Source organism: Pituophis catenifer, unplaced genomic scaffold (genome assembly GCF_029215685.1).
Source record: "Pituophis catenifer annectens isolate HBS135680 unplaced genomic scaffold, rPitCat1.0.hap2 SCAF_1, whole genome shotgun sequence".
Lineage (NCBI taxonomy): Eukaryota > Metazoa > Chordata > Lepidosauria > Squamata > Colubridae > Pituophis > Pituophis catenifer.
The window spans coordinates 139,819,228-139,838,213 of record NW_027256881.1 but is presented as its reverse complement, the minus strand read 5'-3'; the positions used below and the strand labels follow the sequence as shown (position 1 = coordinate 139,838,213).

At 40.5% G+C, this 18,986-nt stretch overlaps 2 protein-coding genes across 2 annotated transcripts; both read left to right on the top strand.

The window, feature by feature from the left end:
• Window positions 1-2,626: 2,626 nt before the first annotated feature.
• On the top strand, window positions 2,627-9,777 carry NT5C1B (5'-nucleotidase, cytosolic IB). Its single transcript, XM_070932997.1, has 6 exons — window positions 2,627-2,955; window positions 3,360-3,527; window positions 5,995-6,124; window positions 7,352-7,474; window positions 8,122-8,306; window positions 9,274-9,777. Exons 1-6 carry the CDS (start codon window positions 2,800-2,802, stop codon window positions 9,634-9,636), a joined length of 1,125 nt encoding a protein of 374 aa, XP_070789098.1. The 5' UTR covers window positions 2,627-2,799; the 3' UTR covers window positions 9,637-9,777.
• Window positions 9,778-13,551: 3,774 nt separating this feature from the next.
• Window positions 13,552-18,881, top strand: RDH14 (retinol dehydrogenase 14). The gene is made up of 2 exons (XM_070932998.1): window positions 13,552-13,945; window positions 17,858-18,881. Exons 1-2 carry the CDS (start codon window positions 13,568-13,570, stop codon window positions 18,473-18,475), a joined length of 996 nt encoding a protein of 331 aa, XP_070789099.1. The 5' UTR covers window positions 13,552-13,567; the 3' UTR covers window positions 18,476-18,881.
• The last annotated feature ends 105 nt before the right edge of the window (window positions 18,882-18,986 follow it).

Sequence of the window (18,986 nt, the reverse complement as noted above, 5' to 3'; positions counted from 1 at the left end):
TCTAGGCCAGTATTTTCCGAACTTGACAACTTTAAGATGTGTGGACTTCAACTCCCAGAATGCATGCTATATCATGCTGAAACCCAGTATGCTGGCTGGGGAATTCTGAGAGTTGAAGTCCACATATCTTAAAAGTTGCTAAGGTTGAGAAACACTGGCTTATAGTATTATCAGTTATTTCCAGCTGTTTCAGCTGTTCCTCTTTTTTTGCTGATAGCATTTCCATTCTCCACTCTATTCAAACCATTCTTAATGCTCTTCACTACTCCAGATGTAACAAGCCAATCAGTACTCACTGCAGCTGACCAATAGGAGAGGGCAGTAGGAAAGAAAAAAAAGTCTACACATCTTAAAGTTACCAAGTTTGAAAAGCATGATGCTAATATATGCTTCCAACATACTTTACACTACATCACATTAACCACTCCGTCACACAGTCATCATCACAGTTGCAATGAATCAATCAATAAACCTTCCCTCCAAATTATCAGCAATTGGCAACCAGGCAGAGAACCTACAGGGTTAGCATTTATTTCTTTTAGGAATTAATGAATCTATTCTTTGAGAAACTTGGTTTCTCCCCATCAAGGAGAGGAAGAAAAGACTATTTTTCCAATATATTACAGTTGTTTTTCCACATATTTTTTTACACATATTTATGAAGGAACAGTTCATATTTTCCATACTTTTCTAAAAAAGCTTCCTTTTACTTTTACCTATTTAGTTTTCCTTTCACTAAAGACATCTTTTAAGGCCTTTTTTTTAAAAAAATGCCTTCAAATCCATTCTTTTAATCCCTGCAGTTTTTTTTAGCCAGAAGCCGTTTACCATTGCCTTCTTCCCAGGACTGACAAGATTGGTTGGCCTAAAATAACCGAGCTGGTTTCATGCCTAAGGTAGAACTCCAAACTCACCTAATTTCTATCCTGATGCCTTAATCACTCCACAAAACCAGCTTTTGTATTAAAGATTAAACACCATTAATTCTAAATTATAGAATGGCCATCTCAGAGATCTTATTACATTTTCCTTATTAGGCAAAATTAAAACACAACTTCAAAGGCATTATTCTGTATGGGCAAGAGTCACCTCTTCCGAGAAATTCAATGCCCATCTTTCATGTTATATAATCTTGGATATTTTAACGCCATAGAAAGACTGAATATCTATTAATGTTATCATATTTTGTTTAGTTTTTAAAATAAATATTTTTAATTTATATAATTTAATGCCCTCTAAATGTTTTAATTGTAATTCCCATGTTTTCCAGACACAAACATAGTCTGCCTCGGTTGAGAAACATTGGGCTAACTTTAAGACATATGGCTGGTTAGGGAATTCTGGCACTTTTAAGTTCACACAACTTAAAGTCATTAAGGTTGAGAAACACAGATATAACCTCCTTGGAAAACATCTTTTGGGAAAGATTCACTCACTCCACTCCTTGGAGGCAAAAATCAGCCCTTTTTATACTTTTTGAAGCACAAGCCCAACCACCACCAATAGCAAAAACAGCAACACCTGTTGCCTCATATACTCCCAGCTGACAGAACCATAAGACCTAAGGGAGATAAAAAACCAAGAAAAATGAAAATTGCTCCCAGGCCCTTTTTCTTCATATTAAAATCCTGTTCCATTCCCATTTTCCTGAAGGAACCCCCATTATGGAACTCATTGGTGGTTATTTTCTAAGTTGGCATTCACTGCTTCCTTCCTTAAAAAGTTTCTAACCCAACCCAACAGTCAAGATCCATTACTCCCTTTTTTTTCAGATGGGTTGAAATTGAATGTATAGGTAGTCCTCAATTTACAACAGTTCACTTGGTAACCATTTAAAGTTACAATGCCACTGAAAAAAGTGACTTATGACTGTTTTTCACATGACTGTTGTAGCATTCCCATGGTCACGTGGTCAAAATTTGGATGCTTGTCAACAGATTCATATTTATGACGGTTGCAGTGTCCCAGGGTCATGTGGTCATCTTTTGTGAACTTCTGACAAGCAAAGTCAACTGGGAAGCCAGATTCACTTAGCAACCATGTTACTAACTTAACTGCAGCAATTGGCAGTTAAGTGAAAGAGCTGTGGTGGCACAGTGGTTAGAATGCAGTACTTGCAGATTATTTCTGCTGGATGCTGGTTGCCAGCAGTTCGATTCTCACCAGCTCAAGGTTGACTCAGCCTTCCATCCTTCCGAGGTCGATAAAATGAGGACCCAGATTATTGGGGGCAATAGGCTGACTCTGTAAACTGCTTAGAGAGGTCTATATAGCACTGCGAAGCGGTATATAAGTCTAAGTGTGATTGCTATTCGTGTAACAACATTAACAGAGTTGGAAGGGACCTTGGAGGTCATCTAGTCCAACCCCCTGCTCACGCAGCCAAGAAAGGTCATAAAATGGGGCAAAACTCACTAACAAATGTCTGGCTTAGCAAGATAAACGTTGGCCTAATTGTGGTTGTAAGCCGAGGACTACCTGTATTTAAGGTTTCCTTTAAAAAAAAAAAGAAGTCAAAAATTGGTTCCCCTTCACCCGACTCGCCCTTTTCCGCCTCGGCCCAGGCGCAGCTCAAACGCAAAGGGTGTGGCGAAGCGAGGCATTAATAAGACGCGCGTAACCCAAGAGAAAGTCCGCTGCTCCGGGCGTAAAAGAGCCGGTTGTGCGGCTTCCTGCTGGAGCGGGCGGGGCCGTGGGATGCCTGGCGGGGTGCGGTTTCTCAGCTTCTTCTCCAGGCCTCGTTGAAGACCCGGTTTTGGTTTTGGTTTTTCTCCCGTCTGCCGAACTCCCCCAAAAACCATGAGCGGCTCTAGCCCTGACAAAGGGGAACCCCAGAAGAGCGAGGCGGAGAGCAAACCGGAGCTCCCCCAAGAGGAACCCGACGGAGCCGAGATGGACTGGGAGGCGGCGAGGATTGCCTACGAAAGCCTCACCAGCACCAAGAGACCCCGGCCGGTGAGTATTGCGGGGAGGAAGGGTGGGCGTTTCCGTCGAGAAGGGACGCTGGGGCTGAATGCCGAGCCAAAGCGCGGGAAGGGGGGCGGCTTCGGCGACCCTCTTGCCTCAAGAGGGGCAGGGACCATGCCGGCTTTTCCTTTTCCTTTTTCCCCTTATATTAAAATGCCTCCGCCGCGTGCGGTTGCTTTCCCCGCCACTCCTACTCGTGGGCTTCCATGGAGCTCCCTCCCCCCCATGCGTGTCTTTTCCCCCTCGGCCCTTGGTGGTGGTTTTTATTTCTCTAGACGCTTCCCCCCACAACCTCCCCTTGTTGGCTTCTCCCGAGACTTCCCCGTCTTCGTTTGGTTTGGGCTCAACCGTTTTGTTTTGGTTTTCTCCCTCCCCCTCCCTCTTTCCTTCAGCCCAAGCCTCAAAATGCCATCACCATTGCAGTGTCTTCCCGAGCTCTCTTCGACATGGTGGAGGAAAGGAAAATTTTTGAAGAGCAAGGTCTGGAAAAGTACGTAGAATACCAACAGGCCAACGAGAACGTCACTCTGAAACCTGGCCCTGCTTTTGCCTTTGTCAAGGTAAACTCCTTTCCGTTCAGTTCCCTGGGTATCTTTTTTTTTTTTTTTTCTATTTAGCTCATGCTTTCCTCCCTGCCATTTTTTTTTTTTTTTTTTTTTTTGTAGCTTCTGATCCTTCCTTTCTTTCTCCTGGAGCACACATGGCAAATAATAAGTCTGTATTTCATAATTCTGCCATCTGACAGACAGGGTTGGAGATGTCTCCCCAGTTAATGGGTAGGGAATTTCCTGGTCAATCACAAAGATATTACAGTCTTTAAATCCTATTAAATAAAAAGATGCAGTGAATATGAATAGAATTAGAATTAGGAATAGAATTAGAATAGAATAACAGAGTTGGAAGGGACCTTAGTGGTCTTCTAGTCTAATCCCCTGCTTAAGCCTGTACCATTTCAGACAAATGGTTGTCCGATCTATTGGAGCATTCACAACTTCTAGAGGCAAGTTCCTCTGGTTAATTGTTCTATCAGGCAATTTCTCCTTCGTTCTAGGTTGCTTTTCTCCTTGATTAGTTTCCATCCATTGCTTCTTGTCCTGCCCTCAGGTGCTTTGGAAAACAAGCTTGACTCCCTCCTCTTTCTGGCAGCCTCTTAGGTATTGGAACACTGCTATCCAGTCACCGGGTCCTTCTTTTTATTAAACTAGTCATACCCAATTCCAGCAAACGTTCTTTATATGTTATAGATTTTCTAATGAAAATCTATGTTTATATGTTATAAATTTTCTCATTCTTCTAAGAGACTTTGAAGTAAAAATTCAGAGGTTTTTGTCATGATGTACATTTATACTAATGGACATTTTCTATTTGTCTTTCCTAATTTAAAGTTTTTTTTTCAGTTTGCAGAGAGCTTCGTCACTGGAGCTATAAATGGGAGGAGTAGTTGCACATAAATAATGATTTCTCTGTTACACCTCTTTCTGTTTTCTGAAAAAAGGAACAAAGTCAAACCTAAAGGCATTAAGTTATTCTATCTTTACTAAATAAATATATATTTGAATTGCCTGGATTTGTATCTTAGAGATTCTTGCAGCCATTACATCTCATGGATTTCAACAGAATCTCAAACTTTTTTAGACTGCAGCTGTTGGGTCAGCACTCAAACATGGGTAAAAAGACCATCTGAGTTGGCAAAGTTACTTGTTAGAAATTTGCCAGTTCCTGTGATTTAAAAGGATTTCAATGCTTAATTGTATAATCATGTTCTCAACATTCCATCAAAAGAGGCTGCTTATGGAGCAGAGTTTTTTGTTTTTTTTTTAATTTGGAGTTGTTGCTGTTATTTCTTTCTAGAGAACCTCCTTAAATACTTTACTTCCTCCTTTATGATCTGCTAGAAACTGTTGTGTAAAAACATGGGGTGAGTTGCACCACGGCCCCTATTTGGTGATCCCTCAGCTTCTTCATTATAGAGATAGTCAGCTTCCCATCACTGGCTAGAAGAGAAAATTCTGACTGTCATGTCCTTTTCTTTCTAACTTCTCACCTCTTCATTATCAATACTTCCTTTCCATCCATTTCTCAGTATGTACCCTTATTTGAGCCACTGCATCATTTTCACCCTTCTGCCACAACCCTCTTATTTAGGAGCATTAAAAATTGCTTTAAACTACGACAGTGTTCCATTTAACTTAGTATATCTGCGTTGACTGATGGTGGCTGAAGATACTCAGCTGTGGACCTACTGGTATTTACCATGCAAATATGCTGTTCTACTGAGCCTTTTCCTGGTGATTTCATCCAACTGGAACCTAGCTAATTCATAGCTCTATCTTAAACTTCCCTTCTTTTTCATCAAGGGTATTATACGATTAGTTTGGGGGAAAGCAGAAAGTAGATGATGACAGAAGCTGAGAAAGTGTGCTGAAGCAGATCAGGCAAAGTTTCATTTTCAGCCTCCTATTTCACCAGGTGAGGCTGAGAATGCTGTAAACTGAAATGCTGATGAGTCACTTTCAGTCTATGCATACAATGCAGAGTTATCAAGGGAAACCTCAAGTAACTTTTATTGCCTAAGGCAAAGGGCAACATTATGCCCTCCACCCATTCCAGGTGCTGAAGTTAATCATACTAGTAATTGAGTCTTCAGTCATGCAAATGGATCACTTTCTTCCACATGCTTGGAGAACAAGTTAGCCTAAGGGACACAGGTTGGGTCATCTATGTCCAACCCTGGTTGTTGCCTGCTGTATATCAAGCTACTCCTGCTTGGGCATCCACCTCCCTTTGTTTAGTGAAGCCATCCCTATTTATGTTCCTCAGCATCTTAGTTACTGTAGTTGTTAAAGGAAGACAATTGTGTTTGATACATCTGCAAACAAGCCCTAACACATCCTGAAGAGAGGTCAAGAAGTGAAGTCATAGGCAGGTTAGACTGGTAAATACATTCTTCTTCTAGGCATATCCCACCCAGGCCTCTTGATGAAATAATTGAGCAAATATATGTGTTTATCCACTTGCTCCTCACAGGCGGTGGAACATGTAAATGCACGACTTCGTGAATTATATCCTGATGATGAAGAGCTGTTTGATATTGTGCTCATGACTAATAACCATGCCCAAGTGGGAGTGAGACTTATCAACAGCATAAACCACTATGGTGAGTTTGAAGTCTGGTTGCCTAAGCATTAGGCTAGGCTACTGTGACATTGTTCATCTTTCTGTATCCTATAGAATTCTTAACACTATAGAATTTTAAGACTAAAATAAAGGTGCTCGATTCATTGTTATTCCTTTTGTGTGAAAAGAACAGCTGTGAGATGAGGATTTGATGGCACTACATAGATTTGAATGTAATGTAGGACAGTCCCAAAGGTGCTTTTTTCAAGAGGCAACTGGACTTCCTGGTTTTTCTTTGAAGACATTTCACTTCTCATCCAAGAAGTTTCTTTCAGCCTTTTGAAAAAAAGCACATTTGGGACAACCATGACCTGGATGACTGAGAATCTCCATAGACAAACATAGGACAGTGCATGATTGTATTGCTGTTCTTGTTGGCCAAAGAGTTTCATCAGGTTTAGGTAGCACGTCAAAGGTCATACCGCAAAGTAAGGAGAGATGGGCTCTTTTGAGACTATCTTATCTTTTAGGCCAGGGGTCCCCAACCTCCAGTCTGCAGCCTGTTGGGAACTGGGCCATGCAAGCAGCCAGCGAGCACTTGAAACTTCATTTGCACATGTGTGGAATTTAGGTAGCGCATGTGTGAAACCATACCCCGCACTGCTGTCGGTCATGGAGCTAGAAAGGTAGGGAACCCCTCTGTTTTAGGTCACCTGCTTTGTCTTTCAAGCCCAAAATACAAAAATGGAGCTTAGATATCTAATCCTAATTACTCTGAGCCATAAAAGGTATGCTGGCCAGCTATTCCTATTCTTAAAAGCAGAGCTATACAACAGGTTACACCTCAGTCTTCTGCCTAGAAATGTACTTTTCCACATTTAGGAAGTTTGTAACCCTTTTTATTTCTATGCCAGCATTACCACCCTAGGATTATACTGCTAGGTAATTATATTAGCAAAATATCAGTCTGGAGGAAAATAGTTTTTCTCTTGAAACGTCGGGTAGAATCCTGACACACAGAGAGATTGCTTCCAGCCTAGCTGAAAATGCATTCTTTCAACAAGAAATATCTGGTTCTTTTCAGCTGTTTCTTTTAGCATTGTGTAGCTAAAAAGATTTCAGATACATTGCACATAAATATAACATCAATAAAATTTAAAGTAGATTCAAATTGTTTTTAACTGGGACATAACTATTGCATAAATAACAGCAGCAAGTAAGAGTTTTTCTGCATGAGTTGGATCTGAGAATTTTTCTTAATATCTAGGTCTTCTAATTGAACGGTTCTGTATGACTGGAGGCAAGAGTCCCATCGGGTACCTGAAAGGATACCTTACCAATCTCTATCTTTCTGCTGACTCTGAAAAAGTCCAGGAAGCCATAGAAGCAGGTTTGCATTGAGTATTTCATTGCTTTGGTTGAGTACTAAGCAAAGTTTTGATGAATTATTTGCATTTTCAATAAAATCTTTAACTGGATCAATTTAATTTTAAAAAATGGAAATTTTTGATTAAATCAAAACCTTAATTAGAAATTTAAAAATATGGGTCTGATCCTACATACTTGAGAATAATTTAATAAGAAGGTAATGCAGTTGTGTCTTCTGTCTCCATGTGTACTGGACTCTTGTGTAGTGGTTAAGACACCAATCTAAACATGAGATTGTGAGTTCTTGTCTCATTTTGAGCACAAAGCCAGCTGGGTGACCTTGGGATAATCACTTTCTCTCAGCCCTAGGAAGGAGGCAGTGTCAAACCACTTCTGAAAAACCTTATCAAGAAAACTGCAAGGACTTGTACAGTATCCAACAAATTGACACAATTGAACAGAAGAAAAAAATGTGTTCCATTTAGTCTAAGTGGGCATGTTCATAATGGCAATTCTAGTTGTCTATGAGAAAGGCAGAAAATTATTAGATCTTTCCATTTTTGCTCACATAACTAGCTGACAATTTTGTACATTTTGGAAATATTCATTAATGCTAGCCTTGAGATTTAGTAGAAAGCATCCTGAATTGTTTCTGTAATATTTCTGCAGGAATTGCTGCTGCCACTTTATTTTCTGGAAATAAAAATGTGCCTTACGATGATAAACAACTCCGAGTAGCCTTTGATGGAGATGCTGTTCTTTTTTCTGATGAGTCTGAAATCATTGTGAAAGAACATGGCCTGGATAGGTTTTTTGAACATGAGAAGATCCATGAGAATATACCTCTGGCGAAGGTAGAGTGGGCCACTTTCTACATTTTCTTTGTTTTCTTATAATGTGGCCTATATTTTTATTCTGTATTTTGATTTTAATAATTTTTTTTCTGAAAAGGAATTAGGAATCTGTCCGTGTTTTGATTTAAGTATGAGCTCCTTGCTCAAAATGTTTATTAAGCTTTTAAGAGCTACAAATAATTTGGTGGAGAGATGCATAAAACCAGCTTGTTCGTTATTTATTTATTTATTTATTTATTTATTTATTTATTTATTTATTTATTTATTTATCTTATATGCTGCCCTCTCTTCGGAAAGGACTCAGGGCGGCTCACAGCAATAAAAACAGATAAAATCAATATTAACTGTTAAAAACCATTAAAACTCCCCTTAAAAACCCCTTCAGTCCAATCCGGCCTGGCGAAATAACCATGTCTTTATTTTAAATATTTATTGTATTTATTTTTAAAATATTTATTTTAAATATTTATAACCAGTTCAAAGGATCTTATAATGGACTACTATAGCAAAGTAAGATGGCAAAACCAAATAAAATAAGTAATAATTTTTAAAATACACAGAATCATAATGACATTTGTCACTTAAAGATAAAAAGACAAAAATGTTACTGTTTTTACAAAATTGGATGGTGCATTTTAGGGAACACCATGAGCCAAAAACCATGTGTAGCCACAGATTGCCATCTCTCCTGTTGATAAATAATCTTAACTTCAGGATGGTGTTGGATTCTGACAGATTATGCACCCTTATTTCATGGGTGGATTTTTTAAATGAAGCCTTTGCCCTCATGGAATTACCCCCTCTATTGAAATTACAAAGGCAGTCTAAATATAACTACATATGCGCTACAGTTAACAAGTTTGCAATTCATTGAAAATCCCATTAATGATCAGCAATCCTGCCTCTTTCCTTAAAGGAAAAACGGTGTAGAATTCTAATTGTATTTGTGATGTTTTTGCACCTTTAGGGCCCTTTGAAATGTTTCCTGGAAGACCTTGGAAGGCTCCAGAAGAAGTTTTACCTCAAGAACGAACGGTTGGATTCACCAGTCAGGACTTATCTGGTAACAGCCAGGAGTGCTGCCAGCTCTGGAGCTAGAGTGCTGAAGACTCTTCGAAGCTGGGGAGTGCAGATTGATGAAGCCCTCTTCCTCGCAGGGGCACCCAAGGGTCCAATCTTGGCAAAAATCAGACCTCACATTTTCTTCGATGATCAGATGTTTCACATTGAAGGAGCACAGCAGCTGGGCACTATTGCTGCACATGTACCGTACGGCATTGGACAGAAGTACCACAAATCCAAACTGAAAGAGAGCCCGGCCAAAAATTAGTTCCATTTACCTTGCACATACATTTACTGTTAAATATTTTCACATGTGGATTTCTATCAAGGCTATCTTGATGGGAGTTATTGGGGGTGGGGGGCACGTTTTGATATTCACATTCTTGTACAAATAATAAAACACTTTAAATGCTACAAAGAATATTTGTTTTTAGACATTTTAGACAACATTTCTAGTTTAGACTTATTTAATGTCGGGAAATAAAGCTATGAAATTTGTACAATACAGTGCAGAGTTTAATAATCATTGCCCATAAACTATTATCAGTTTTTATGAAATTTTGCTTATGCTGTTGCAGAGGCAAGCAGCCTGTAGAGCTGGGGGCAGATTTAAACTTTTGTGAACATACTCACAAAAAGGCTACAGTAGAAAGCTGTCCTCTGACATGGCCAATCACAAAACACCCACTTGCCAAAGGTGAATGTGCCCCCAGCACTTCCTGGCTTATTCCAGTGATCCCCAACATACTATTGCAAAGAAGTGTTATGAGAAGCTTGTGTTGTGCTTTACAGCATGGCAAATTAACAGACAGACAGATGATGGATAGATACCTGACAAATAGATTTTAAAAGTTAGATGGGACCCGGAAACTATGTTGCCTACTACTAGATACTGTATTGTAAAATACAGTCTAGCAGACCCTATAGGCTCCCAGTAGAGGCCACGCTCAATAGTGTAGAATGCAATTTAGGTAGCTAAACTTACATTCTTGATACAGCTGATAATCTATATTCTGTGTGGGATGCAGTTTAGGACTCACTGTTGCAGCAGGAAGCCTTTGTACCATTTAGCCATTCATTAGCAAGACAAAGATTAGTCTCTGAGATACTTTAGGATTATTTAAAGGGAACACTTTGTTGTTCTTAAAGGCAACAAGAATTCAGAAGGATATATAAAACAGCTCAATTTAGAATCTAAACAGATAAAATCATGATCCCTTAAATATCAAACATTGTATCTAATCAGCCAGGAAATTCAAATAGACAACTATGCTTCCATGATGGCTAATTGTAACAAGTTCAAACAGCAAAATTGTTGTAGAATTGATCATTGGTAATTTAGCACAATTTGTATGTATGTATCGCAGGTGAAATGAAACTATTTCTACTCAAACAAGAAAAGCTGGTATTTGCTGTTCACCACTCAAAATTGTGAAGTGGAGCTAGGTAGCCCTATACCAGTAAAGACAAAGCTATAATACGTCAAAGATGACACACCACAACATTTTGGGTGGTATGCCAGCATTCAACAACACCCAACAATTATTCTTGAAAGAACTGCCTATTGTATGGTTTTTGGAGACTGCAGTGGCTGTGCAAGAATTGGGTTTGTGGCCTCTGGACCCTCAGAAAATGGTGCGAGAATGGGACACTCCTTCGTGAATTTTGCAGAGGCTGTGAAAGCTTTCTCCAAAGCTGCTTCAAGAAAGAATGCCTCATGGGTGATCCAGAGCAACCTTGGGTAGCCCAGATGGGCCTTGTCAACAAAAAGAACAGCCCCTGAAGTAAAGCAATGTGGAGCAGATCCTGGGGAGCCCTGGGCCATGAAGGCAATGATTCCAACCCGCAAGGCTCACATGTGAGATGGCCTTTTTGAATAGTAGCAGTAATGCTAGGGTCAAGGTCTGGGTCTCTACTTGAGGCGCAGGCTTGTAGTGCTGTTGTTTGGGGTGGTCTAGAAGGGGGTGGATCATGACATGGGATATGCCAGCAGTCACGTCGGGCATCTTCTGCATTTTTGACACACCAAGTCCAAAAGGTTTGCCATTACATACATACATACATACATACATACATACATACATACATACATGTAAAGGTTTCTCCTATTCAGTCGTGTCTGGCTCTACGGGGTGTTGCTCATCTCTGTTTCCTAGCCTAGGGAGCCAGCACTGTCAGAAGAGCTTTCCATGGTCATGCGACCAGAACAACTATACACCGAGACACATGGAATGCAGTTACCTTCCTACCGAAGTGGTACCTATTTGCATGCTTCCAAACTGCTATGAGGAGTTGGGGCAAGTAACAGGAGGTTACACCATTGCACAGTGTTTGGGTCTCAACTCCGGGCAGTCAGCTTTGCAGTCTTTAGTGGTTTTTAGCCATTGATCCATCACGCCCCTCACATACATACATACATACATACATACATACATACATACATACATACATAGTGTTTTAATTTAAACTTCAGAACTTTTAGGTCAACATAATCAGCATTTAATGAATACAGTAGCATAAGTTTGGGCTGCTGTCACTGTCCTTTCTCATTAATCACCATATAGGAGAACCTGCAAGTAAAGTTCTTTGGCCTTTCAAGCAAATTAATGAGAAGTAGGGCAGAAAATTCTCAGTGAACATCTCTGCTCTGTGTAATGTGTACCTATAAATTTTCTGACTAGAGCTTGAGAGAATCTGCCTTGGAAGGATACATAAGCGGGCTACGGTGAACATCTTCCTCCATTTACAGATAGATGAGAGTCATGATTTTTGCTTTTTGCTGATTATTAGTAGCTCCCAAGTCACTGTAACTGGGCATGTGAGTCCAGTTTTTCTGAAAATTAATAACCTCAGAGCTTTTCAAACACTACCTTGGCTTTGTGGAAGTCTGTTACAGCCATAAACTAAGCACAAACTAAAAATTTATTACTTAACACCTTCAAAAATTATTGAAAATAGTTTGCAGAATTAATAGGAGTATCTACAAATGTAGAACTGTCTATACATTTTTAAAAGAGAGTGGTTTTTTTTTGTTTTTGTTTTTTTGTGGGATCTGAAGCCTTAGTACCAATTCTACTGGGAAGAAAAAAATAATAATTTAAAAGCACATTGCCAAAGGAATGTTTAAATTGATCCAGCTCCATATTCCTCACTGCATTTGACCATTTCAGGACTCCACTTTGATAATACATACATACCAGGGGTGAGTTCCACTTACCTTTACTACCGGTTTGTAATGGGGCCGCGAACACGCGTGTGCTTTGCTCGCGCACAAGCGCAGAAGCATTTTGATGACGTCGGGGTCGGTGGGCGGAGCCTCCCACCGGTTTTACTACCAGTTCTATAGAACCGGTGCGAACCGGGGGCAACCTGCCATTGATACATACATATCCATTGTGCTATTTCCTTTCATGGTAAGTTGCATGACTGTATGAAGAATACAGACACCAATAAGAAATAACAAAAGAAATTAATGGCATAAAATAAGAAAAAATAAAGGAAATACAGGTAACATTGGTCTACATCAAGACAACAGTATTCCCTACCTCTCTAGCCTTGCAAATTATCCTTGATTCCACTGCCTGATGGCAATTTTAAACACTGTAATTTTATTACACCCTAAACTGTAGAACAGAATCCAGTTCATCCAATGCATAAAGTGTTACCCTCTACATGTGGTACAGAGGAAAAATGTACGCAAGTGGAAATTAGATTTAAACAGGTCAGAAGGAAGTTTGAACGTGAAGGAATTCCAAATTATAAGGACCGTTCGTAACTATAGACACTGATGAAAGCAAATTAGCTAAGCAAATTATTTTCCCGCTTTGTTGATAATAAGTCTAACAAATAAACCCGGTTTCTTTTTTGCACCGGCGCAACTTGTTTTAAAGCAAAATGGCAATCATTTAGGCTCATTTATTTGCATAATAATGACAAAGATCGAACGTAAAAAAAGGAAAAAGCCAATCAGGACGGAGCAGGCTGAGCGACAGGTAAAAATAGACTCCTGGCTTCACGCCCGCTAACTATATTTCCCAGAATGCCAAGCGAGACGAACCGGCCAACCTACCCAACTCCCGGAGGTTCGTGGCCCTCCCCTCCCCCCTGTCCGCCGCGCGATGTCATTGGGTCGTAACTCTGAGTGATCCTTCGGTCGGCCCATCCCGTGCCCAATCCCGTCCAGCCTGGGGCTCTAGGCGATGGCCGCGGCTGGGATCCTCCTGGCCGCCGCTCTCGGGGGCGGGCTGCTCTTCATCGCGCGCTGCTTCTCTTCCGTGGCCAGAAAAGTCGCGCTGAAGATGCCGGCCGGCGGCTCGATGGAAGGCAAGACTGCCATCATCACCGGGGCCAACAGCGGCTTAGGGCGGGCCACGGCGGCCGAGCTGCTACGGCAAGGCGCGAGGGTCATCATGGCCTGCCGGGACTGCGGCCGCGCGGAAGAAGCCGCCCGCGAGCTCCGCGCCGAAGTGGGCCTCTGCTCGCGCGGGGGGGGCGAGTGCCGCGGGGAGCTGGTGGTGCACGAGCTCGACCTGGCTTCGCTCCGCTCCGTGCGCAGCTTCTGCCAGCAGGTGCTGCAGGTACGGTCGGGTGGGAGTGGAGTGGAGGGGGTGGTGTATTTAACCCATTGGGGGACCCTCTTCCCTGCTCCAAGAAATACAAATTGAGGCCACCCCGCGGATGGAGGGCAGGTCTTAACATAAAGAGGGTCCTGGAATCCTTCCTGCGTGGGACGACCAGGAGGATTCCGCTGGAGCATCTCCTGAGCCTGGAAGGTAAATAAAAGGGACCCTCGCCTAATAGCAATCTGGCGCGTCGCCGAGGCAGCAACCTTTCTTTTGCAGCAGGTTATGGCTAGTCAGGGTCCGCATTGCAGCCCTTGGAAACTAAACATAACGTCTTTCTCTCGTTCGAGGAGGCTTTTACATGGGATTCACCTGATTTACAGATTATGCCTGTAAATAACCTAGGGTGCCCTAAAAATAGGTCAGGCCATTTGAAGGTAATCCACTAACAGAAAAAAACAACAACCATGGGTTCTAAAAAGAACCTCTTGATTTCCCATTGCTTTTTCATGGGCATCATCTAACAGTTATGCACGCATGTTGACAATTATCTCTCTCGACTATTTTTGGTCCCCCACCACATCCCCATTTCCCCCCCATGGCTAAAGTAGGAATCTGGAAAAATGGTTCTTCTTCATTCACATGATTTTTACAATAGGTTCAGTTATGAGCATAGCAAAGTCATAAGACGGTATTGGCTCCATGCATTATCTTGTCACAGATCGGAAGATTTGGGAGGCGTTTGGTGTCTGTATCCTTGAATCTCATTTATTGTGGTTCAATTTTTTTTCATCTAATCCTCATAAAAATCGTGAACAGGTTCAGTGGCACATAACAGGCCATCACTGTTCATGAATATCATATGCAGGTTCTGGCAGCATGGCACAAAGACGTACGTGAGGCATAGATCCACATGATTTTCTTACATGGAATCTTTCAGTCCCCATCCCATTAAATAGCTGCAAGCTACGGGCCAATATTGATCTCACACTGTTGACATTGCTGTGACACAAAAACATGTTAGCCATATGAAACCACAATAGATAATAGAACACATCTGTCTGCATACAGGGAACCCTGACAATCATGATGTGACCATTTTTGGCAGCATGGATCACAAATCACAAATCCATTTGATCTACATGACCTCACCATTAAATCCTAGGCCACATTGTGATGATGTAACTGTAGTGCAAACATGTGAATACAAAATATAGAACCTAGAGGTTTTTTTGCCTTATTTTATATGAGCTAAACTTAAAAGCTGTCAAATCACAGATTACATCCATCTGTATACAATGAGTCATAACAAAAACAGTTCCAAAGTGGTTTTATGTTATTGTTGGGTTGTTGCAATGTCTATAATGAACCATCACAAATATGGATTTCAGATCCTGTTTTGTGATGGTTCATTGTAGACATTGCATTCAGCATGATGGAGTCTTCTTGAAGATTGTATGAAAAATTGTAGATTTATAAGGGTCCATGCCATAGAACTACATTTTTGCACCAGATGATGTCCGGCTTCTACCATAGTAACAGCCTCTAGTTGAAACAGTAAGATTTATTATGAAGTATGTTAAATAACAATAATTCCAATGAGCACTTTCACATAAGAAGTTTATACATAGGCAAAATATAAACTTGTTCTGCTTCCCCCCCCTCCCCCCTTTGCTTCCTATGTAACGAAGACTTGTCTGCACCTGTTGTTTTGAAAACCCCTACTGGCCATCCTAATAGCTTGTGAACTAGCTCTTACAGGTGGTACTTTAAATAGTCAACTCTGTGGTTGAAATGACTCATCGCTTGTAGAGGGAAGTTATCTGTAATATACTAATTGCTTATGTATTCCAACTAAAAATCATGCAACATTAAGAGGATCCACTTTTTACATTCATATTTTTGCAGCATGATGATGCTGAAAATAGATCCACAATAGTTAAAATGTACTAGGCAATAACACAACTGGTTTACTTTTTAATATTGGATTCTGGTAGGTGCTATAAAAAAAATTGTGAAATCAGGAGGTTCCCTTGTATTGGATTTTAACAGGGGTGAAATGCTCCCAGTTCGGACCGGATCGGACCGGATCACCCAATCCAGTAATGATGGCGGCAGGTGGTTCAGAGAACCGGTAGCAAAAATCCTTCCCCCCACCCCCGCCCAGCTGAACCGCGCGATCATCAGAGGCTTTTTTTTTTACTTTTAAAAGCATTTTTTCTTTGGCCAAAAAAATGCTTTTAAAAGTTAAAAAAAAAGCCCCTGATGATCACGCGGCTCAGCTGGGATCGTCAGAGCCTTTTGAAAGCATTTTTTCTACAACATCTTTGGCGGAAGAGGTTGCAGAAAAAATGCTTTTAAAAGTAAAAAAAAAAGTTGGCCATGCCCACCCAGTCACATTACCCCCCCACACCAAGCCACGGCCACAGAACCGGTAGTAACAAATTTTACATTTCACCACTGGATTTTAAAGATCCAAGTTTTATCCAGCCTCTTCATCAGTGCAATTGAGCTTTGTTTATCATCCTCTCACCTGTGAGCTGCAGTAAGGAAGCATATGTGTGTGGACTGCTCAGAGACAGTGTATGCTTTGCAGATGTAGACAGGGGTCCCAGATCCTTCCACTAGTATCTCCAGAGAAACCATTTCAGCTTATGGGAATTAATATCCAGCAGATGTGGAAAAGGACATAAACACATACCTTGCATTGTGTGTATGCAAATTGGTAGGCTAAAATTAGTTGTGATTTTCCACTGGGAGCATGCAACATCAAGAGACTGTTTTTTCCCAGACATTGCTGAAGAAGCAATAAACAGCCTTTCTAGCATGAATATTAGCACTGCAGAGTGTTTTAAGTGATGAGGATAGGATGAGAGGCCTGAAATGCAGACTAGCTCAGAAGACAATCTTGAACAATTGAATGCCTCATAACCTCAAGCACCGCTTTGATATTATAAAATCAAGACGGGCACAATCGTCTGTTGATTTAAAACTGGGTAGATGAGGTAGATATGCTGGTCCTTCAGGCTTCTTGGCTTCTTTTGTATACAAATTATAAGATGTAAAATTATGTTTATATCTTAGAAAACAGGAGGGTGTTTTATTTTTAAATTACTTTAATCAAATAGAAGACTGTGTGTCAGACAAAGATGTAGGAATGTTTTGATCTCCAGAGTATATGAAGAGAATTACAAAAATATTTAGTAAATATATACATGAGCAAGGTTGGGTTTGCCTTTGCTTGTTCTATAGAAGTTCAGCTAATAATAGATTTTATCCTGTTGCAAAAATGGAGAACTTGTGCCCACTTCCTGTGGCTGCTGTACTGTAATTCTTCCTGACCCTAACTGGCATAACTAATAAGGAGGAATGCTGGGCAGTCACAAACTTGTGAGCCTCATAAGTGTACCTCATCATGGCTTTGGTGGCTAGGGTTTTTGGGAATTGTAACAACTGGATGGGCACCCATTCCTTACAGCCAGCATGAGAAGCACAGGTTCCAAATAGTCTTTCATCTTTGGAAACTTTGAGACTGTTGCTGTTTCTCACCCAGACAATCTCACAAGATTGTTGCTGTGGGAATAAAGAAGAGATCCCCATGTGAATTGCTGAAGAAAAGATGCATTGTAATTCTAATAAATGTGTGTCTTTAAAAAAAAAAGCACATAAGAATCAGGTAATCATGAAGGAAGCTGTAAGGATTGGCTATGTTCCTTTTGTGCTTGACTTTCTTTAGACATATTTTTCCCCCTCTCAGGAACTTTGTCTGACAGTCTTTCAAAATTGCGCAAGTAGAAAATTTGGGGGGGAGGGGGGAAAGGATATCAAAGATGCTTTGTGAACATGGAATAAGAACTTAATCTTTCACCATTTTTTCTTTAGAAGATAAGATTTTAATCTCTCTCTCTCTCTCTTTCTCTCATATAGGAAGAACCAAGGTTGGATGTCCTGATCAACAATGCTGGGATATTCCAGTGTCCTTATATGAAGACAGAGGATGGTTTTGAGATGCAGTTTGGCGTCAATCACTTAGGTCACTTTTTGCTCACAAATCTTCTCCTTGGTCTTCTAAAAAGTTCTGCTCCCAGCAGGATTGTAGTGGTATCCTCCAAGCTTTACAAATATGGAGAAATCAACTTTGATGACTTAAACAGTGAACTAAATTATAACAAAAGCTTTGCCTATAGTCGAAGTAAACTGGCCAACATATTACTTACCAGGGAGTTAGCCCGACGTATACAAAACACAGGTGTCACTGTGAATGTATTACATCCTGGTATTGTCAGAACAAATCTAGGAAGGTATATACATATTCCTTTATTAGCCAAGCCCCTTTTCAATTTGGTATCTTGGGCATTCTTCAAGTCTCCATCAGAAGGAGCCCAGACCATTGTTTATCTGTCCACTTCTCCTGAAGTAGAGGGTGTATCCGGGAAATATTTTGGAGACTGCAAGGAAGAGCAGTTGTTGCCCAAGGCCACAGATGACTTGGTTGCAAGAAAATTGTGGGATATCAGTGAAGTGATGGTGGGGTTATTAAAATAACCTAGAAGAAGCACTTTATTGAAATAATGGTCAAAGCTATTTTTGAGACTTCCGTTATTTTCCTCGCACTTTATCCCCTTGGTTTTTGAGACACTTATTTTGGGATTCAGAGCAGTCTGTGTCGATTCTTGATTCTTTCCCCCTTTTTTACAAAAAACAAAAATTTCCATAGAAAGAAAACATAATATTTAATGAAAAGAAATAGAGTATAAGAAAAATGTTAATATATTTCAAGATATATATATATATATATCTTCTGTGAAAATGGAAGAAAAAATAAAAGGAAGAATGGCTATTTTCAAGTTGTGTGCTCAGAGTTCAGTGCTTGGTACCTGAATCAGCTGTGCATGGTGCTATATTTGAAATGTGTTGCAGCAATGTTCTATTAAAGAAAAAACAACAACAACTAAGAGACCTATTTTCTATGTCTCATTCAGCGTGGCCTACATTTCTGCTTTTAAGTAGGAAGCCTAGTCAAAAACTCTAAAGAGAAAATCTGGCTTGTGATACC